This window comes from Kogia breviceps, chromosome 12, assembly GCF_026419965.1.
Source record: "Kogia breviceps isolate mKogBre1 chromosome 12, mKogBre1 haplotype 1, whole genome shotgun sequence".
Classification (NCBI taxonomy): domain Eukaryota; kingdom Metazoa; phylum Chordata; class Mammalia; order Artiodactyla; family Physeteridae; genus Kogia; species Kogia breviceps.
Window position 1 is genome coordinate 20354032 of NC_081321.1, and position 19451 is coordinate 20373482.

General features: G+C 44.4%; 1 protein-coding gene across 2 annotated transcripts in view; it reads right to left on the minus strand.

Moving 5' to 3' along the window:
- Window positions 1-2776: 2776 nt before the first annotated feature.
- The window catches only part of ITPR2 (inositol 1,4,5-trisphosphate receptor type 2), a 526733-nt gene continuing 510058 nt past the window's right edge, over window positions 2777-19451 (minus strand). For both annotated transcript variants that reach the window (XM_059081164.2, XM_059081169.2), the window contains 2 exons: window positions 6330-6491; window positions 2777-5612 (listed from right to left, as the gene is read on the minus strand). In XM_059081164.2, coding sequence (XP_058937147.1) covers window positions 5526-5612; window positions 6330-6491 — 249 coding nt within the window. In that variant the 3' untranslated portion in view covers window positions 2777-5525. The remainder of the gene's footprint in view (window positions 5613-6329; window positions 6492-19451) is intronic.

The following is a 19451-nucleotide window of genomic DNA, read 5'->3' on the forward strand; positions in this document are numbered from 1 at the left end:
CCCTAAATGATATAAAATACATTAATATTTTTTATGAAGCAGGGTCTAATTTTAAGGTAATGTGTTCATAAAATTTTTATTTGAATATACTGCTGAGAAGACCAGGATCGCAAAAAATCATTTGATCCCTGTTGAAAGAGAGGGAACAGGTTATGGCAGACAGAAAGGCAGATACAACTGTCCACAGTGAAGACAGTTATAAAAACAAAACGAAAACCACAGTTATTAGAACAGGCAGCAGCCTCAGAAGAAGGTTTTTCCTACACAAATAGATTTGAGGGAAGGAGAACTTTGGAAGGAGGTGCTGCAGTGGATTGTAGAGGGAATCCACACCTGTATCCACATTTCCACAGCCGTTAGGAGGGCAATTATAACTGGAGCTGATTTTACCCCAAGGACCAGAGTGAAAAGGGAACAGGCTAATCTAGGGGGAGATCCACATCGAAGTGTAAAGACCAGAATTTTCTGTTAGATTGAGTCAAACTGAGTTCAACAACTTCTCTCTGTTCTTATACATTGTCTACTTTCATCAAGTTTGGTCTCTGTGTTTCTTTGTTTGCCATGTGGCAAGTTCCACATGACGTGCCAGCGCCTCTGCTGTCGGGGCAGAACGTAGGAGAGGTTCAAGTACACAGACTTCTGGCCTGCAGTTGTGCTCCGAAGACCAGCCTTCCCAAGACTTCCTCAAAGCACTGCGGTTGACAGTCAAAGGCAGGGTGACTTTCAAATGTCCATCACACTCCCCTCCACGTGTATCCTCCTGCCCTTCTGCTAGTTACTCCCACTGGAAGAGGAACACAATGTCCACTTTCCCTCCCGAAACCTTTCCTCGGATCCCAAGCAAAACAAAACAGTGCTTGCCACGCAGCTTCAAGGACACTAGAAACTGCCCATGTGAGCAGAGAATTCTCTTTGTGGTTTGCATGTGATTCATGAAAGTCATTTTGATTTCAGCTGTCCCATGCTCTGGGGGTTAAGAACCAGGAAATCCTGGATGGCCAAACGGCCTGTTCCCACAGAGCCCCTGCTGTGTATCACCAGGATGTAGATATACCAGTAGGTATTGGCCAACTGGGAATTTGACCAACTCTCAGTAAGCGCTGGACACACTGGCCCATCTGGATTAGCTCACCAGTGTGATTCAAGTCACCAAAATTTTTGTCCCCCATGTCTCATTACGGAAAAGAGCAATAATAATGACTTTCATACCAATGGATACATTATTCAGAAATGTTAAGAAATGCCTACAGCACTTAAAGTATCACATGCAAAAAAGCTAAACAAATTCAATTTTGTTAGTAATAATTTATAAGTTATACTTATCTGGCTTTGACATATATTAGAATCATGTTTTTTGAGGCAAATGTAGCATTCCTCTACTGCAGGAAAAAAAAAAAGGCTACTGGTGAAATGAGAAGAACTGGTATGACAATTTTATAAATTAGTTCAAGTCTGTGGAAACACTTCAGTTCAGAGGTGACACCTGGATTTGTTTTCAGATTTCTCAAGTTTCACATGCATTTTAGCCCCTCTGCTCCATTTTGGTATAGTGTATTTTCTTCTACTAAATGGGTAGCTTTACCAACAAATGAGTGGCTAGAGGGCCTCAACTGGCCTCAGGCATTTTCTTCGAAGTGGAATTAGGTGTCAAATTTTGCAAATAGAAAGTTCCCCACATTAACAGATGCAAACTATTACATATCGAATGGATAAACAACAAGGTCCTACTGTAGAGCACAGGGCACTATATTCAGTATCCTGGGATAAACCATGATGGAAAAGAATATGAAAATAACGTATATATGTATAACTGAATCACTTTGCTGTACAGTAGAAATTAACACAACATTGTAAATCAACTATACTTCACTAAAATAAATTTTTTAAAGAAGAAGCTCTCCACAGGCTCCCCCCTCCTTACGTACAATGTGCCCCTCATACTTGCATGCATTTAAGTCACTTGCCTGGTTCCTGTGGGCACCTGTGCTTGTCTTTAAGATGCTTGCTGCTCCCCTTTTTGGAATGTATCATGGGTCAGAGCATCCTGGAACAGGTCTGTGGGTCAGAATATGCTGATTTTTTATTCTGTAAAGATTTAAGAACTGCTGGAGGGAACACACCTCTTATGGCTACTCCCCACAAAGCCCTGTTGTTTGCATGTTTAAGGGTTATCTCTTGAGCCTGTCATCTGTCACACATTATACTTGTGCAATATTTATTTACTTAGGTCCCAGGCTACTGGGTTCCTGGAGGGTAAACCCTGTTCATCCTATTATCTATCCTTTACTCCTTTCCCCTAATCATAGCGAAGTCCCAATCTGCACCTTCCCTCCCCGAGTCTCCAGATCTCCAGCCTCTCCGTTCATTCTCAGCCCTGGGGCGTCGGGGTAGAGGCTGGGCCCTACTGCATGATTGCTTCTAAGAAAACAACTATAAACTAAAAAGAGCAGCCCAAACAATGAGTTGCAAGCTGAGAATATGGAAAAAAGCAAACAATTAGTTCTGACTTGACTGAAATATCTTCCTGACTTATCAATAATCCACTAGAAACTGCATCTTCATCACCAACAGAAAAATTTCAGTATGAAAGAAAATAAGCCCTGTCTAACTTTTTAAAGTTAGTTTAAATATAAGTTTTACATGTATAAAATTTATTTTTTAATATCATAGTCTTAAAACATACTTGCATGAAACTCTTGGACCTCAGAACGGAACATGTAGGGGAATAAAATCCTTTTGAAATTAAAAATTATGTTCAGCGGAAACATATACTTTTAAACCAATATGGGTTTTAATAACTAAATAGTAAAACATTTTCCTTAACATCAAAATCAAAGATTATATTTATTTTAATATTGCTATATAAATATGAGAATGTTAATTGATACTTGCCTAGGTCAAATATTCCAGTTGCATTAACAAACATATACAAAACAAACAAATTTATAGCGAATGGCAAATTTCCCCATGATTATCTTCTCCATCATGAATTTCATAGCCTTGAAAACTGCCTTTTTTTGTTTGCTTTTTTTTTTTTTTTTTTTTTTTGCGGTATGCGGGCCTCTCACTGTTGTGGCCTCTCCCGTTGCGGAGCACAGGCTCCGGACGCGCAGGCTCAGCGGCCATGGCTCACGGGCTTAGTTGCTCCACGGCATGCGGGATCCTCCCGGACCAGGGCACGAACCCGTGTCTCCTGCATCGGCAGGCGGACTCTCAACCATTGCGCCACCAGGGAAGCCCTGTTTGCTTTTGTTTATTTTGCTTTATCGTCTTAAAGTATTTAGGCAGGAAAGAAAGAGAAACACAGCTGAGAAATATTTCAATTTTGATTAACTAAGAGTCTGGTTAGTTGTAATAGATTTTGAATACTTCTCATAGGAGAAAACACACTGTGACACGGTGACCTGCCACTCCACAATGGTTGGAGAGGTTAAGCCATTTCTTGATGGCAGTACATACCCAATGGCTCATTCTCTATTAAAAAAAGTGTAAGAAAAGACTAGATAGTTCATCTGAAAGGCAGGTTGCTCTCATCTGTACAAATTAACTTATTTTCTTGATGCTGGAACATCCATCAGAAAAATTTTACTTTGTGTTAAACAGGGATAAGTTCTGACATTGGAATATAGCCCATGTTTTCCACCTTTCTCTTCTTTTCCCTACCCATGAAACTCTCTGCCTAATTAAAATACTTTAAAAGGTACTTTTCATCTAATACTGTTAATAACAATAATGGTCTTGGATTTTTTAAAAAATGGCTGCTTTCTTCTACTTCAGTTTTGGTGAAGCCATTTTAAAAAATCAAATATATGATATAAAGTTTCAATGAAGCATTAGGATCGAATGACACTGGAATTTCTCCTACATTTACTGAAGGCCTCCTAGGTTCAAAGTTCTGTGTTGCCTACAGATATATATCCCAGTTCCTGAGTATCTTTGGATCATGATCCTTCAGCAACCGGTTAGGAAAAATACTATCAGATCAGAGTAAGGAATTCTTAACTTGGGGAGGTATTTGGAGGAGCGGGGGAGGTGTACCAGCAGATTCAGTTCAAAAATTCATTGCTCTGGGTTTCAACAGCTTTCCTCCCAAGTCTACATCTTAATGGGGTGTGTGGAAAAAGGATTGGTTCAGGCATCCTTTATCACCTACCTAGACCATGATTTGAGAATTTTAGGAGCCAATAGCTTAAACTATATTAAAATAATCCAAAAGCCTTAAAAATGGTCATAGCAAACGCTGTCCTGAACTTAAACCTTGGTGGTAATAACATGAGAGTTTAAAAATGCAATTTTTTTGTTCTTTTGGGGGCAGCAACCAGGAAAGGTCAGCTTACAGAGCACCTCCAAGAGTCTGGTGTCACGTGCCTGCTCTCCTGCCACATGGCAGTTCTCCTAACGCTTTCATGATCTGAATTTTGTCTTAACATTCTATAAGCATAATCGCTAAGAATAATACAAGCATGGCAGGTTAATTCTCCCTCCACAAATTCTGGTTGCATAATTTAACATACAAACAATTTGAGGAAGAGATTGTTATCTCTTTACATTTTCAAAAGCTCTTACTGATACAGTTTAAAATATGCAATTGAAACGCTGCATTTTCTTGAGTATTCAATATGTTTCTTGGATTTTTTTCCTAACTGCAAGAATAGGATAAATAAAACCACTCAGTTCTTAAGCACAGCAAACATGAATCAAATAGCTTTTACTCCATATTTATAAAAGGCAATGCCACCATCATAAGTTTCTCAATATTTCCTGTCACCTTTAAGCATGTTCATTTATTAATCTCAATGTATTTTAATAGCATACATATGTCCTTGGGGCTTACTGTCAGCTTTTTTGTCCCCAAGTCTTTTAAAAATCTTAGCCTCTACGTGACTTTAAGCATGTTTTTAAACAAGTTTTATGAAAACCTCTTTTTGTGCTCCATATTGACAGAGCCCCTCTGAATCTGGGAGAAGGAAATCACATTCCAGTCGCGTTGTCAGCCCGAGGGGCATAAGCTCCAAAGCTCTAGTTCCTAGAGCTGTAAATCCATTGTGCTGCACGTTATAAATAAGGAAATTGGCCTGTGACAGCTACGGTTTGGAAGCATTAACATTTTTCTTTGCAACTCTCATTTTTAATCTTTTCAGTTATTTCCCTTAGTAAAACTTAGCCACCAAAATATGACTTCCTGTATCACTGACCTACATGCCATAATTAAAAGAAAGAAATTCCAGCCAACCATGACAAAGGTCGCAGTCAGCATTTAAGACAAAATGTGGACTCTCGCAGATTCAGCCAAAGGTAGTTCTCTCCGCCCTGCATCTCCTTCCACCCCTCCTCCCCCTACCTTCTCCGGCCATTTGAGCAAAGGTTAGAAACTGTTCTCGGAGCTAAACCACTCAACATCTTGGCACTTGGTTGTTTTTAACTTTTCAACAATAGGCACTGTTCACTCCCCCTCCAGCTCAGTTCTTTATGCAGTGATCGGGCAGTACACTGATGAAAGGCTAGTCACGGCTGCCCCCTTGGTCTCAGTGTGGTGGCATGTGATGATTCACATGGGGTGTGTTTGATCCGAGAAAGCCCAGTCTCTGCTTATTCTTCCTTTGTTCTGTCATCTGGAGGAAAAGAGAGAATGCGTTGAGCTGATTTTCTCACTCTTTCTCAGTGCTGGTGGGACACACAATGTTGGGTGACTATTTCCCAAGCGCCTATAGTCTGTCCAGCATCATAGAAAATATACTTAACAAAAAAGGGAAAATATTTTTTTAAAGTGAATTTCCCTAGGCAGAGAAACAGAGCAAACCCCTCTCGGTGGTTAAGAAAGAGGAACCGTGGTTCTTTTAAAGCAGCCCTTGCTTGTCACACACATACAATCATCGCCATCACCTTAGTCATTTTAAAACCTACCACGGTTACTTCTGATATTATTTTTACTAATGCTAACAATTTTACACGACGAAGGGGTTGATTGTAGCGTTGAAATGACAGGTACTAATGACGATCTGCCTTCCTGATGAATTTAGTAATGGCTATGATGGCAGAGAATACGATTTTCTATAAAAAAGTCCGAAGAGGTCCTTGTCTTTCGGCCTCTGCGCCTTCCTTCCCCGTTCCGTCGAAGTGTCACACAAGATGGGGAGGTGTGATAAGCAGAAGTAGCCTCTGCTTGCAGAGATTTGCTTCTTACGACACAACGTGGGGTTTTTTCTTATCGGAATTTACAATCCATCGTGGATAACGATCTTGCTCCCAGGAGTCTCCAGCCACCCCTCTCTCACAGTGCTGAACGATTTCACATCCCCCCGCCAGCTCCATCTCTCGAGTGCGCTCACCTGCTCCTTGAGCTCCGCCAGCTGACCGGACAGCTGTTTGACCAGACTCATGGTCGCTTCCAACTTCTCCTGCAGGTTCCGGATCTCATTTTGTTCACTGTCACCTTCGTTGCTAACAAGGGACATAGCTCGCATCCGGGGAAACCAGTCCAGATTCTTCTCCTAAAAGCAAATACATGTGCAGGAACAAGGGAATAAATATGGAAGAGCGCCTGAGGTTCTGTAAAGAATGTTTATAAGTGTTCATTATTATTAACATTTAAATCAAAGCTTCTTAGCACCCAAAGCAAAAGGTACTCTTTCTGGCCAGGGTTGGGGAGAGGTTGAGGGTGGCAACCAAGTGGAGGTTCAACGCTGGTCTTCGTGAGCTGGGGGAAGATCTTAAATATTGCAACAAACTTCGCAGGGGCTCCCAGGGAGGTCCCGGATAAAGCATTTAGAGCAGCGCCCTGAACGCTGTAGGCGAGCAGTGAATCTTGATGAATGATGCGGTAGGGCATGGAGATGCTAAAAGAAATGTTTCAGTTCCAGCCACCCATGCTGGTTTACCTCCCACTTCTCCAAGACAGGCTCCCAGCTCCGCTAAGGGAAGAAGGAAGTGGAAGGGCCTGGCCCTGGGTTACCCTGTCTGCTCTCTTTGGAAACATTTTATTACAGTGGGAGGGAGGTTTTAGAGTCAGACTTCCCCAGAGGGCAATAGCTGGTGTCACTTCTGTTTTTCCAGGCTGACTGAGTGTAGAGGTGTGAGTGTATACGTGTGTGTGTCCCCTCCATTGTGGTAAAGACAGATGGTTAACGAGATACCCACCTCTCTTGAAAACTCTGCCTGACTGCCTACCATCAATAGAATCACTGTGAATTACTTATACCCCATCTTTCAATCCTCAAAAGAGCCTGCAAGGTAAATCACTGTCCCATTTTACAGATGAGGAATCAAGCGGCCCCAGCAGTTTAACTACCCCCATCACAAGCTAGAAAATGGCAGAGTTAGGATCTGAAGGCAGGTGAGCCTTTCCACCACTGATTCGATATGTCAGTCTGTAACTCTACCGATTTCTCTAAGTCACCTTCTCCCAATATCCCTAGCAGTGACCTTCCTGCTTAAGATTCTTTCCGCTCCAGAAAAGTCCACTGCAGTGGCTACAAAGACGTCTGCCTAGCTGATCCCTGGAACAAGAGTCAGCAGAGTGCGTTCCACCCCTACGAGGAAAGGGGGAAGACCCAACCCATGTATCTCTGCACTTCTGCCTAAACCTCATCTGGCCCTTGGATTTTTTTTTGGTAGTTGTTAATCGGAGAATAACACGTTCTTTATAGTCCCCTACCCCCAATGGCAGTGAAAAGGGCTGATAAAGGATAGGATAAAACATATTAAAGAGATTTAAGCTGCATTTAAATAGCTGTAGCCAATTAGCATTTCAAAGGAGAACGGTAACTTATGCTGAAGTGCAGAGTGACAGCCAGATTCATTCATTCAATCAGTCCTTCAATATCTATTGCCGGGTATTTAGGGATGAACATCAGGTAAGACAAAATGTCTGCTCTCAAGGAGCTTGTGGCTTAGGAGAGCCCTACACAAAAAGTGAACTGGGCACTCTGCGTATCAAAATCCCCTGGGGTTGCTTGTTAAAACAGCAGATTTCAACCCCACTGCCTCTTACGAAATCAGAACCTCTTAGGGGACCTGCATGATTCCTATGTGCACTAAAGCTTAAGAACTCTGATTGATGGAGACATAGAAGATAAATGGTAACTGCTTGGGTAGTGGCAGGGTAGGGAGATGGAGTGAAGAGGAGAGATCTGAAATGGCTAGCATGAGGAATGGGAAGAGGAAGCCAAATAGGGGCTCATTAAATGCTTGCAGGGGCGGAGTGGGAGACCGTGCCTTGCAATGACTTCTGCAAAGACCACTGTTCACCAACAGCCCAAGTGGGTGTGGAGTTGAGGCAGAGAGCTGGACTGATACAAGATGGTGTGTCCCCTGGAATGGGCCTCAGAAAGACAAAGGTATCAGGAAGCTAGGAATGTCAGCAGGGCAGTGGCTGGAGTGAGGGACACTGGTGTGTGGACTGGTCGGAGGGTTGGAGAAGCACAGACCTACATGCTACATGCTCTGTGAGCACTTAATCCTTTCGACGATCCAATAGACTCCAGTTCTCGTATCTATTTAGTATTTATAGTGTCTACCGTATTATCTATATCTGAATTTTACAAATGAAGAAATGCAAGCTGGCAAAGGGCTTAGCTGGGGTCCCCACCCAGACGTCTCTGCATCCGGGCCTCCTGGCAAGAAGGGAGACGGTGGACAGAAAGTGGAATAATATTTAAAACTCTGAAGGCAGCGCAACTTCAGGAAATAAAAATTCTAGAGTGAGAGGGCCTGAAATCTGATAAAATATCAGGGAATTGGGGGAGTTAGTATTTCATGGGTACAGCGTTTTAGTTGGGGAAGATGAAAGCTCTCTGGAGACGGACGGTGCTGATGGCTGCATAACAACGTGAAGGTGCCGAATGCCATACAACTCTACACGTAAAATGGTTAAAATGGTAAAATTTTATGTCATGTATATTTTACTACAGATTTTAAAAATCCCAGTTTGCAGAGGAGAATCTTTTGGATGAATATTGCACGAAATCCGTGAATTCATCCTGAAGGAGGTCCGTAGACGGGGTAGATGAGGTTGCAGGCAGCCGAGGGCCGAAATCTGTGACGAACACACAGGAGTGACCAGGGGGTATTAGAAGACAGTGACGGAAAGGCTCGAAGAATGGGTTTTCACATGAGGGTGAAGATGTGATGATTTCTTGGCGATGGGGAGTCGAGTCAGCTGACCCTCTTCTGGGGCCCTTCGTACTGAGGGGGTAGGAAGATTGGCCGCTGCCACCAGTGGGCTAAAAGACAGGGGACTCCTCTCAGGGGAGCCAAGAAGGCAGCCTTGTAGGAGAGGAGAGTTGGTGTGTATCAGGACAGTGATTCCAGGGAGGCTGATGGGACAGACGGTTTTGAGAACCTCAGACAACCGGGCCTGGAGTGAGAAGGTACCAGGAGACATGGTGATACCCAAGGCGGGGCTGGCGAAAACGTCAGCTTTCAGAAGGTTTCCAAGAGAAAGAGAGACAAAACAGAGTTCTGACGCTTAGCAAAGAGAACACGGGTGAGACAGTGAAATTGCCTCTGAAGAAATGCTCTTGTAGGTGTTGCGGGGGCCAGGTCAGCCCAGCCCAGTCTCTTGCTTTTGAGGAAACAATGGCAGTTCTCAGAGGACCACTGCCCCAGCTGGCTGGGCCACAGCACTCTTTCCTTACACATCCTTTCTTCACTTGTTCCTTTGTTCATCCATTCATTGACTAATTCTTACAGTGTTGACTATGTCTGTGCTAGGCACTGGGAAAACAATAGAGAGCCAAACCCAGAGCAGTTCTTGTGCTGGTGGAATTGCTAGTCTAGGTGGAGAGTAAGCCTTCAATCAAAGATGAAAACAGCGACAAGCCGGGCTTAATAACGGCTGGCTAGGAAAGCCACCCACCCCCACTGTCCTTTCTCCTAGTCCCTAAAAATCATTCTCTCTTCTAATCCTCTTTTGGTTTTTCTCATCTTTCTTCCTTTCACTGCCTGTATCTTTCCCTGTTTTTGTTTGTTTGCCTGGTTCTCAGCCTTTTCTCTCTTAGTTTTGTGCTTTTTGTTTCATTCCTCTCTTCCTCTGTGTATCAACGGACCATAATCTGAAGCTAAAATATAACGTGTCATTAAGATTTTTTTTTTTCAGTATTGAATGCTTTCTGGCTCCTTTCCTTAATTTTTAGGAACCTGACTTGAATGTTTTGCATCTCACTAAAATGGCATAAAATAAGCAACCTAGGGCTTCCCTGGTGGTGCAGTGGTTGAGCATCTGCCTGCTAATGCGGGGGACACGGGTTCGAGCCCTGGTCTGGGAGGATCCCACATGCAGCGGAGCAACTGGGCCCGTGAGCCACAGCTACTGAGCCTGCACGTCTGGAGCCTGTGCTCCACAGCGGGAGAGGCCGCGATAGTGAGAGGCCCGTGCACCGCGATGAAGAGTGGCCCTCGCTCGCCGCAACTAGAGAAAGCCCTCCTCGCACAGAAGCGAAGACCCAACACAGCCAAAAATAAATAAATAAAATTAAAAAAAAAAAAAAAAGCAACCTAAATGTATGGTCTTTTGTCCTCTTTACAAAAAAAGCCACTCTTTTAAAAATAAATTTTCACAACTGATGTTCCTCCAAATTCGTGCAGGAAGTATATTCTTTTCACCAAAATTAACTCAAATCAAGCAGAGTTCTTAGAATAAATGCTGCCCAGCCTTGTTCACTGAAAAGTTGTTTCCAATGAAATACCCCAAGGTTCCTCTTTCTGCTCCAGTGTCCAAAACAGCGGCTTCCATGGAAGGCTCAGCCTGAGCCCGGTGAGAAAGGAGAGCGCCGGACTTTAGCCTGAGCCAGAACTGCAGGACAGACACTCAGAACGGTGACTCGTTAGCAGGACACCACTCCCTCACCGCGCCGACTTGTAATGTGTCCGTCATCTAACAAAGCACTTGGATTTGATTTGTTATTTCTCGGTTACTCACATATGCTACGTACGTCTCGTCTTCATACTCACGATTAGCAGAGTCCCATGGCGACTTTGGTTCGTCAACATGACACCATTTCCTTATTTCATCAGGAATGAACGTGTTTAACCACAGGGTAATATGAAGTCAGGGAAGCTGCAGATTAAGTGTTAGATTCTGAGGTCACAGCGTATGAGCCTAGCTACTTGGTGATGGGAAATCCAGAGCTTCTCGAGCCTTCTAAAATGCAAAGCCCAGAGGTGAAGGGACTGAGAGCATGCCAGCCATAACCCTCTTGCTATCCCTACATTCTAATAATAATGTGTCTCTCTCGATGACTAGAAGACAGACTTAAGTGTGAACACCTTTCAAATAGTCCTTTCAACAGTCAGACCAATTTGACTTATGTAATTTTGTAGTTATTCCGTAAACAGTTAGGTTGTCAGAGTCAGTCAGAGCTTAGCTGTGCTGCTTTCATATTTGGTTCTTAAATGCGATACCCCATTTGCAGGAAAGAGGCCATGTGATATAAAGGAAAGAGCATTGATCTAGGAGTCAGAACACCTGGGTTCTGGCTTTAGTTCAGCCAAAAACTAGCTATGTGATATAAGGATGGTGGGGAAGCCTTATTCTCTGAGTCCCAGTTTCCTCATCTGTAAAACCAGAATGTTAGCCTGGGTGGTCTCTATGTCTCTTCCAGCTCATCATTCTGTGAGCTATGAATTCAAAACTTTACAAACCAAATTGCTGAGACAAGCTCCAAGCTCGCTAAGTGAGCAAACAGAAACATAGCATTTAGGCTAGAAGCAACCTTGAAACCACATAACCCAAGCTCAGCATATTACAAACGCCCATTCTGAAACCTAGAAAGTTTAGGTTTCCTTGAGGTCTTATAACTGTCTCCCTGCACTTGATTTCCACTTCTGGGCAAGTTCTTCCATATTAGGTAGTGGAAAAGCTCTTATATAATCTAGCCCTGCTGATGGTTAATTGGTGACAGGCTTGAGAAAATGTGAAGATTGTAAGGATTTCTCTCTGCATCAGAATGAGATTGAAAAGTAGGAGGAGATTGATTTCAGGGAGCCAAACACTGGAGAAACTGTCATGTCATTTTAGCTCTACTAGGTACACACTGAAAGTCACGTGGGATAATTTAGGAGTTTGGGATTAACAGATATACACTACTATATATAAAATAGATAAACAGCAAGGACCTACTGTATAGCACAGGGAACTATATTCAGTGTCTTGTAATAACCGATAATGGAAAAGAATCTGAAAAAGAATATATGTATACATATATATATATATATATATATATATATATAACTGAATCACTTTGCTGTACACCTCAAATGTAAATCAACTATACCTCAATAAAAAAAGGTTTAAAAAAAGATTAAAAATAAGTCACCTGCATGTAAGCTAAAGAGAAAGCAAGCACTGTAGTTCTATAACACAGTCATAATCCCAGTTTTTGGCTGCCTGGCAAGTGTCAGGCACTTTAGTCATGCTATGGGCAATACTCAGAATGATTCCATAAGGTTGAGACTGTTACCATCCCCATTTTACAGATGACAACACTGAGGCAGGAAGAGGATGAGTTACTTGCCAAGGCCACATAGGGGTTGTAAGTGGCTGGGCCAGGCCTTGGCCTCCACTCTGTGCGACAGGAAATCTCGTGCTCCCTTCACTGCACTGGACTATTTCTCCACGTTCAATGGAGATGTCAATGCTTAACTTCGGAACTTGCCAGAGAAAACAGAGACTACAGTGAGAATATATTTTATAACTCGAACTCCCTTGATTACTTCTTCTGGGGTACGCTAAAGGTTTATTTATTGAAAATCAGAAATAAATGCTTTAGGTATTGTATCAGAAATGCAGATGCAGATACTGTGGAAATACATTGATTAATGCTTGACATTCACTGCAATTTTGCAGAGTGCTCTAAAAGACTGCTAATGAGGGGTATCACACTGAACATACCATGCATTGTATTGTGTTGTACTGGAATATCAATAAACCATTTACTATGTAGCCTCATTTCTGCTTCTAGACTCTCTATGCTTAAAATATGCTGTTACAAGACCATTGGCAAAGGTTTTTCTTGGTTACCATCCTCTTCTAAGCCTTAAGTTTATATTTCATTTTCCATTCTAAAATCATACGCAAAGCCTCCTAGGCCGACGAGTATAACCATTTCCCCAAAGCCTCATTGTGACCCACTGCATTCCTCTCTTTGCACTTTTGGTTTGAAGATGTCAGCAGAAATGGCTCTCAAAAGGAACACCAGTAATGCTAATACTACCTACTTACTGGAAGGTCCCTGAGGGAAAGACACAATTCCTGCTTTCCTGGAACTTCAGAACAAGGACAATATCTGGAACAGGGATTCTTTCTGAAGTCAAAGCAATCGTGTTGGTTAAGGTCAAATGCTTCATGTACCCCATCCCAGCCTCTGCTCAATGAAGGAGGGGCATGGTGGGTTTCCCACCCTCAGACCAACATGGCGGCCTTGCTGGCAGGTGAGACATTATCTCAAAAACTTAAGGGAGGGACTTCCCTGGCGGTCCAGTGGTTAAGAATCCGTCTTCCAATGCAGGGGACGCGAATTAAATCCCTGGTCAGGGAGCTAAGATCCCACATGCCGTGGGGCAACTAAGCCCGCAGGCCATAACTACTGGGCCCGCAAGTTGCAATGAAGAGCCCATGTGCTGCAGTCGAAAAAAAGAAGATCCCACGTGCCACAACTAAGACCCGATGCAGCCAAAAAAAAAAAAAAAAAAAAAAAAAAAAAAAAAAAAAAAACTTAAGGGACACCCACAACACTGGCATCTGGGCTTCTCTCTTTGCTCCTGGTGAACATCCGACCTGTATGTGACAAGTATTGCTCCATAGGGACAACAAAAAGCCTGATTCTCACAGGGGTTCGGATGCAGGCCCTGGGCTTTGAGGAAGAAAGGATGAGCTGGAAAACACACTCTTGTCTGACAAACACTGGGGACTGGAGGTGACAGAAAGGATCCAGCTGTGTCCTTTGAAATTAAAACGTTACTCCTGGATTGACAAATAAATGAAAACCCTGGCAACTCATTCTAAAGAGAAAAGGGACGGAAGAAGAGCAAATTTTGCTGCATTAGAAAAATAACACATTCCAGGACTGGAAGATTCATTTGCCAGCCCTCATTTAAAAAAAAAAAATGTTTATTGGGCTTCCCTGGTGGCGCAGTGGTTGAGAATCCGCCTGCCGATGCAGGGGACGCGGGTTCGTGCCCCGGTCCGGGAAGATCCCACATGCCCCTGAGCGGCTGGGCCCGTGAGCCATGGCCGCTGAGCCTGGGCGTCCGGAGCCTGTGCTCTGCAATGGGAGAGGCCACAGCAGTGAGAGGCCCGCAAAAAAAAAAAAAAAAAATGTTGATTGATTGATTTGGCTGCGTTGGGTCTTAGTTGCAGTGCGTGGGATCTTTGGTTGCAGCAGTGGGCTTAGTTGCCCCGGGGCATGCGGGCTTTTAATTCCCTGACTAGGGATCCAACCGGAGTCATCTGCATTGCAAGACAGAGATTCTTAACCACTGGACCACCAAGGGAAGTCTCTCAGCCCTTATTAACTGTATCTTCCTTCTGTCTCTCCCTGTTTAATCTGGATCTGTATCTTCCTTTTGCAAATGAGTTCCTGCAAATCTAGTGGAGTACCATATTTGTGTGGATTGAGAAATTTAAAATGTGTTAGGTTATCCAAGGCAAATCTGTATTGAATGCTTTCGTAAAGTAACAAATCCCTTTAAAATGTCATTGTCAAACCTTGAAATATTTTACAAATCTAGATGCTTGGACATCAAGTTTGCATTATGCATGTGAAAGTAGTTTGAACCCTACAAAGCACTGTATGAACTTCAAGGATCCTTGGACGGCTGAGCTGATTGCACAGAGGTTGGAGCCTGCCCCTTAGAGGCACCTAACAAATGCTCAAAAAGCAACAGTCCCTGGCATCACTGCGGTGCTCCTGCCTGGCCCCATTCCATACCCCCACCTCCAGGGCATCGCTGCTGGGAAGGTCGCTGCTGGCTGGGGAGCCCTCCAGGGACAAGGCCTATTTAATCCAGTCACTGCTCCCAAGGGCAGAGAGAAAAATAGGTCCAGCCAAAGTGCCAGTGAAGGAGGAAGTGCTGGGATGAGGACGACAGGGTACTGATCTCAGCAGGACCTCAGGCTGGCAGTCAGAAAGTTACAGCTGGGAGGGACTGGCCACTGGTCCAGTTTTACACACAGCACAGCCATGGGGGGAGTGGCTGGCCCGTTCCCAGCACGGGGCGTGCAGGAGGGCATCACAGCCTGGCAGGCTCAGCCTCTGCGGAGCTGAAAGCCGGAAGGCCCTGCCTTCTGTGGCTTCCTCACCTTAGGAGGCAGAGTGAAACAGGTGAGTGTGGACCCCGCCTCGGCTGAAGAGAGGATCAAAACAGTTCAACAAACACTTATAAACAAGTGTCATAATGCTGGAGAGGGTGTGGAGAGAAGGGAAGCCTCTTGCACTGTTGGTGGGAATGTAAATTGGTGCGGCCACTGTGGAGAACAGTATGGAGGTTCCTTAAAAAACTAAAAATGGAACTACCGTATGACCCAGCAATCCCACTACTGGGCAAATACCCTGAGAAAACCATCATTCAAAAAGAGTCATGTACCACAATGTTCATTGCAGCTCTATTTACAATAGCCAGGACTTGGAAGCAACCTAAGTGTCCATCGACAGAAGAATGGATAAAGAAGATGTGGCACATATACACAATGGAATATTACTCAGTCATAAAAAGAAACGAAATTGAGTTATTTGTAGTGAGGTGGATGGACCTGGAGTCTGTCATACAGAGTGAAGTAAGTCAGAAAGAGAAAAACAAATACCATATGCTAACACATATGTATGGAATCTAAAAAAAAAAAAAAAAAAAAATGGTGGTGCCCCTGAAGAACCTAGGGGCAGGACAGGAATAAAGATGCAGACATAGAGAACGGACTTGAGGACACGGGGAGGGGGAAGGGTAAGCTGGGACGAAGTGAGAGAGTGGCATGGACATATACACACTACCAAATGTAAAAGAGATAGCTAGTGGGAAGCAGCTGCATAGCACAGGGAGATCAGCCCGGTGCTTTGTGACCACCTAGAGGGGTGCGATAGGGAGGGTGGGAGGGAGACGCAAGAGGGAGGGGATATGGGGACATGTGTATACGTATAGCTGATTCACTTTGTTATACAGCAGAGACTAACATGACATTGTAAAGCAATTATACTCCGATAAAGATATTAAAAAAAAAGTGTTGGGCTCTGGAGGTTCAGACTCATGGGTCGAGATTTCTGTCCTGGTGGAGGAACTAGGTGCTGGTAAAGTCGGGCATTAATGTGGACCTTGGCCTCCTGTAATGGGCAAGAGGCATTGCATGCACCAGGCCAATGGAAAAGTCATTGCCTGAGTGTGGTCTGCATGCCGGATGGGGGACCCCGGCTATCTGGGGGTTGAGAGAACTGTGATCTTCAAGTCCTACCTATTCCAGCGAGCTGAAAATGCACCGATTTTGAAAAGTAGGGCTCTCAGCGGTGACCTGGAATAGGTGACGCACCCCTGGGGGCAAGCGGCGGCTCTCATCAGGGACAGCAGGTTGGACCGTGAACAGAGACCACAGCCCCGGAACGCCCACCTTGCTTCCTAGCCCTTCCCGCCTTCCCAATGGTCCCTCTTAGCAGCATCCTGTATGTCCACGATGGGAGGGCAATGGCTGCACGTGGAAGTGAAACTGCTTCTAGGTTCTCTTTTGGTCTCAGTCGTTTCACCCCTGACGCCGCTAAGCGTGTCCCCTGGGTGTCTACACAAAGCATCAGCTACATCAGCAAGTGGAGGGGTTGATCTGCTCCCAGCCCACAGGGCACCCAGGGAGGGAGCTGCACCGAGGAGAGAGAGTGGTCCATGGCTGGGGAGATCTAAGAGCATCCGGACCCAAGAGCAGCGGAGGGCTGCTGGGAGCTACAGGCCTCTTGTCGATAACTAGCAGGACTGCTAGGCTGGTAACCAGGGACGCTAAGGGGCAGAAGGTCTCTGGCTGTGGCAGCAGCTGTGATATGGGGTTGCTGGAGGCTATGGACCCCACCTGGAGCACCGACCAGGGTGGGGAATCACTCAAAGAGGAGGGGAGTGGAGCCCCGCAGCCAAAGATGCTTTGAGCCACCGGCCAGCTGATTCAAAGATACACGGCAGCCCCAGAGGCAGGGACCGAAACCCAGTCAAAGGTCTGACGATGTAGTGATGGGAGGCTTGTCTGCCACCTGGCTGTGAGTGATCAAGGAACCAAAGGGCCTGCCTGACATTCTCCCAGATCCCTATTGCCGTTTTTCCTGGAGAAGTGTTAAGTGGGAAGCCCTCTGACCACAAAGGGAAAATAAATAAGTAAAGCTTGCTTAACAGAGAAGACGGTGGGGAATGCCAGGCAGCTCCAGGGTCCTACTTATGGGCCTCCTTAGAGCCAGTCATTTCCCTTCCTGTTTATGGTTCTCTTTTCCTGTCAGTTCATAACTCTACTTAATCTATATTTTTATTCTTGGGGCTTTAACCCTTTCTTAATCTTATTATTTGTTAATTTCCATATTTACTCTCCTAAGTTTCTCTCTTGGCCTCTTTATCAAAGAACATAAATATTTATTTTCTTCTGCAAATAATCTCAAGTATGAGCATTTGCAAGTCTCGTTGGGATGGGAAAAAAACTGGAGATTTCTTCGCGGTGAGATTGGGGCAAAGTATTTTGAACAGAGTATTGAACACCCAAGTGGGCATCTGTCCAACTTCTGGCTGACTAACCCCTGATGCCCTCCTCTGCTTGAGGAAACTGCCACTGGGGGGTCGTGTGGAAGGCTGGGCCCATCGTCCTGCTGTGGGAGCTGTAAAGTCTGTCCTCCCTGTGGTAGCCAGAGCGCAGTCACGTGACCTAAAGGTGCTTGCTCCTGCTTGAGATTTTGACATGGAACAAGGGCTACCAAGAAGCAGACTTCTTTTTGTTCACAGTGGTTGAAACAGTGACCTCCGGTTGTGGTGATGCCACTGGCGCCAGGGCCGGCTTCCAGGACACAGCAGCAGAGGCGGTGGCACCTTCCCTCCAGCCAGCCTTGGCCCCAGGTGGGACTTTCTGGCCACAGCTCGCTTTGCTCGGATGCTGCCCAGCCGGGCCTGGTTGTCACTTTCCTCTTAATTCTGCACGTCCCTTCCACAAATTCCTTTTCCCCCTAAGATAGCCAGGTCAGTTGCTGTTGTTTAAAGACCCCCGACTGGTGCAAGTGTCAAGGGACTGAAGGGGTCAGGTGCTAATTTAACACTGGCCTATTTTGTCCAGCATAAAGGTGATAAAACTTTAAACCAGAATGACTAAGGTCCGTATCTAAGTCATACAGCTAACGAATTATTATATAATAATCATATTTAATACTATAATAATTATGGGAGAATTATGACCATGCCATAAATCAAATATCACAATCATATCATATCATAAATGTCATAAATAATTAATATTATTAATGAATTATGGGGTCATCAATTACACAGAGGAGAAATTTGTGAACTGTTTAGTTTATAAGCCCTTTAGAGGGCAGTATTTCTTTCTGATTTCTTCTTGCATCTTCCATTTCTATGTCGTTGGCACTTGATACGTATCGTTGGTAAAATGGATGGATGATTAGGAGTCGTTATATACGGTACAAATGTTATATACGGTAAACATGGTAACCTGAGCTTTTCAATAAGACATATCATTACTATGAACAATTCCCCTTTCTTTTTGTTCTTTACTAATCCAAAGCAAAAATACCTCCTTCCTTTCTTTCTTCACGTATATGTAATGAACACCTACTGTGTAGTCGATACTGTTCCAAGCTCTGGCTAAAGCAATGAACAGCTCAGAAAGGGTCCTTGCTCTCATACAGCTCACAGTCTAATGGAAGGTGAATGAAGAGCAGGGAGACGATAACAAATGACAATGAATGAAATAATTTCAGATAAGGGTACATACTATGAAGAAAACGGTGGTTTGAAACATTGTCTTTGGAGGAGAGGGGGCTACTGTAGATTGAATAGGTCATACAGGTTAGGCTGAGGAGGTGATGCCTGGCTGATGAGAAGGAACGAGCTCTGCACTGAAGTGATGGGACAGAGCTTCAGGCAGAAGGGAACAGTCAGGCAAAGGCCCCAAGGCTCCAAGTGAGGCTGGCATATTTGAAGAACAGAAAGAAGGCTGAACTGGAGTGTGGTACTAAGTGAGAGACAGAGAGTGGTAGGAGATAAGGTACCAGAAGCAGACCCAGTTATGGAGAGGATCCAAGGAGGATTTTGGCCCCCGGCAGAGGAATGGCTATTCCTGGTTTACAGCAAATACATACACACATACACACATAAAAATAAAATGAAACAGAACACTTTGGCTGCTGCATGAAGAACAGACATGGAAGACTCCCATTTGGAGACCACCAACTCCAGGTGGGCACTCGTGGGGACTTTGGCAAGGGTGGCAGGAATGG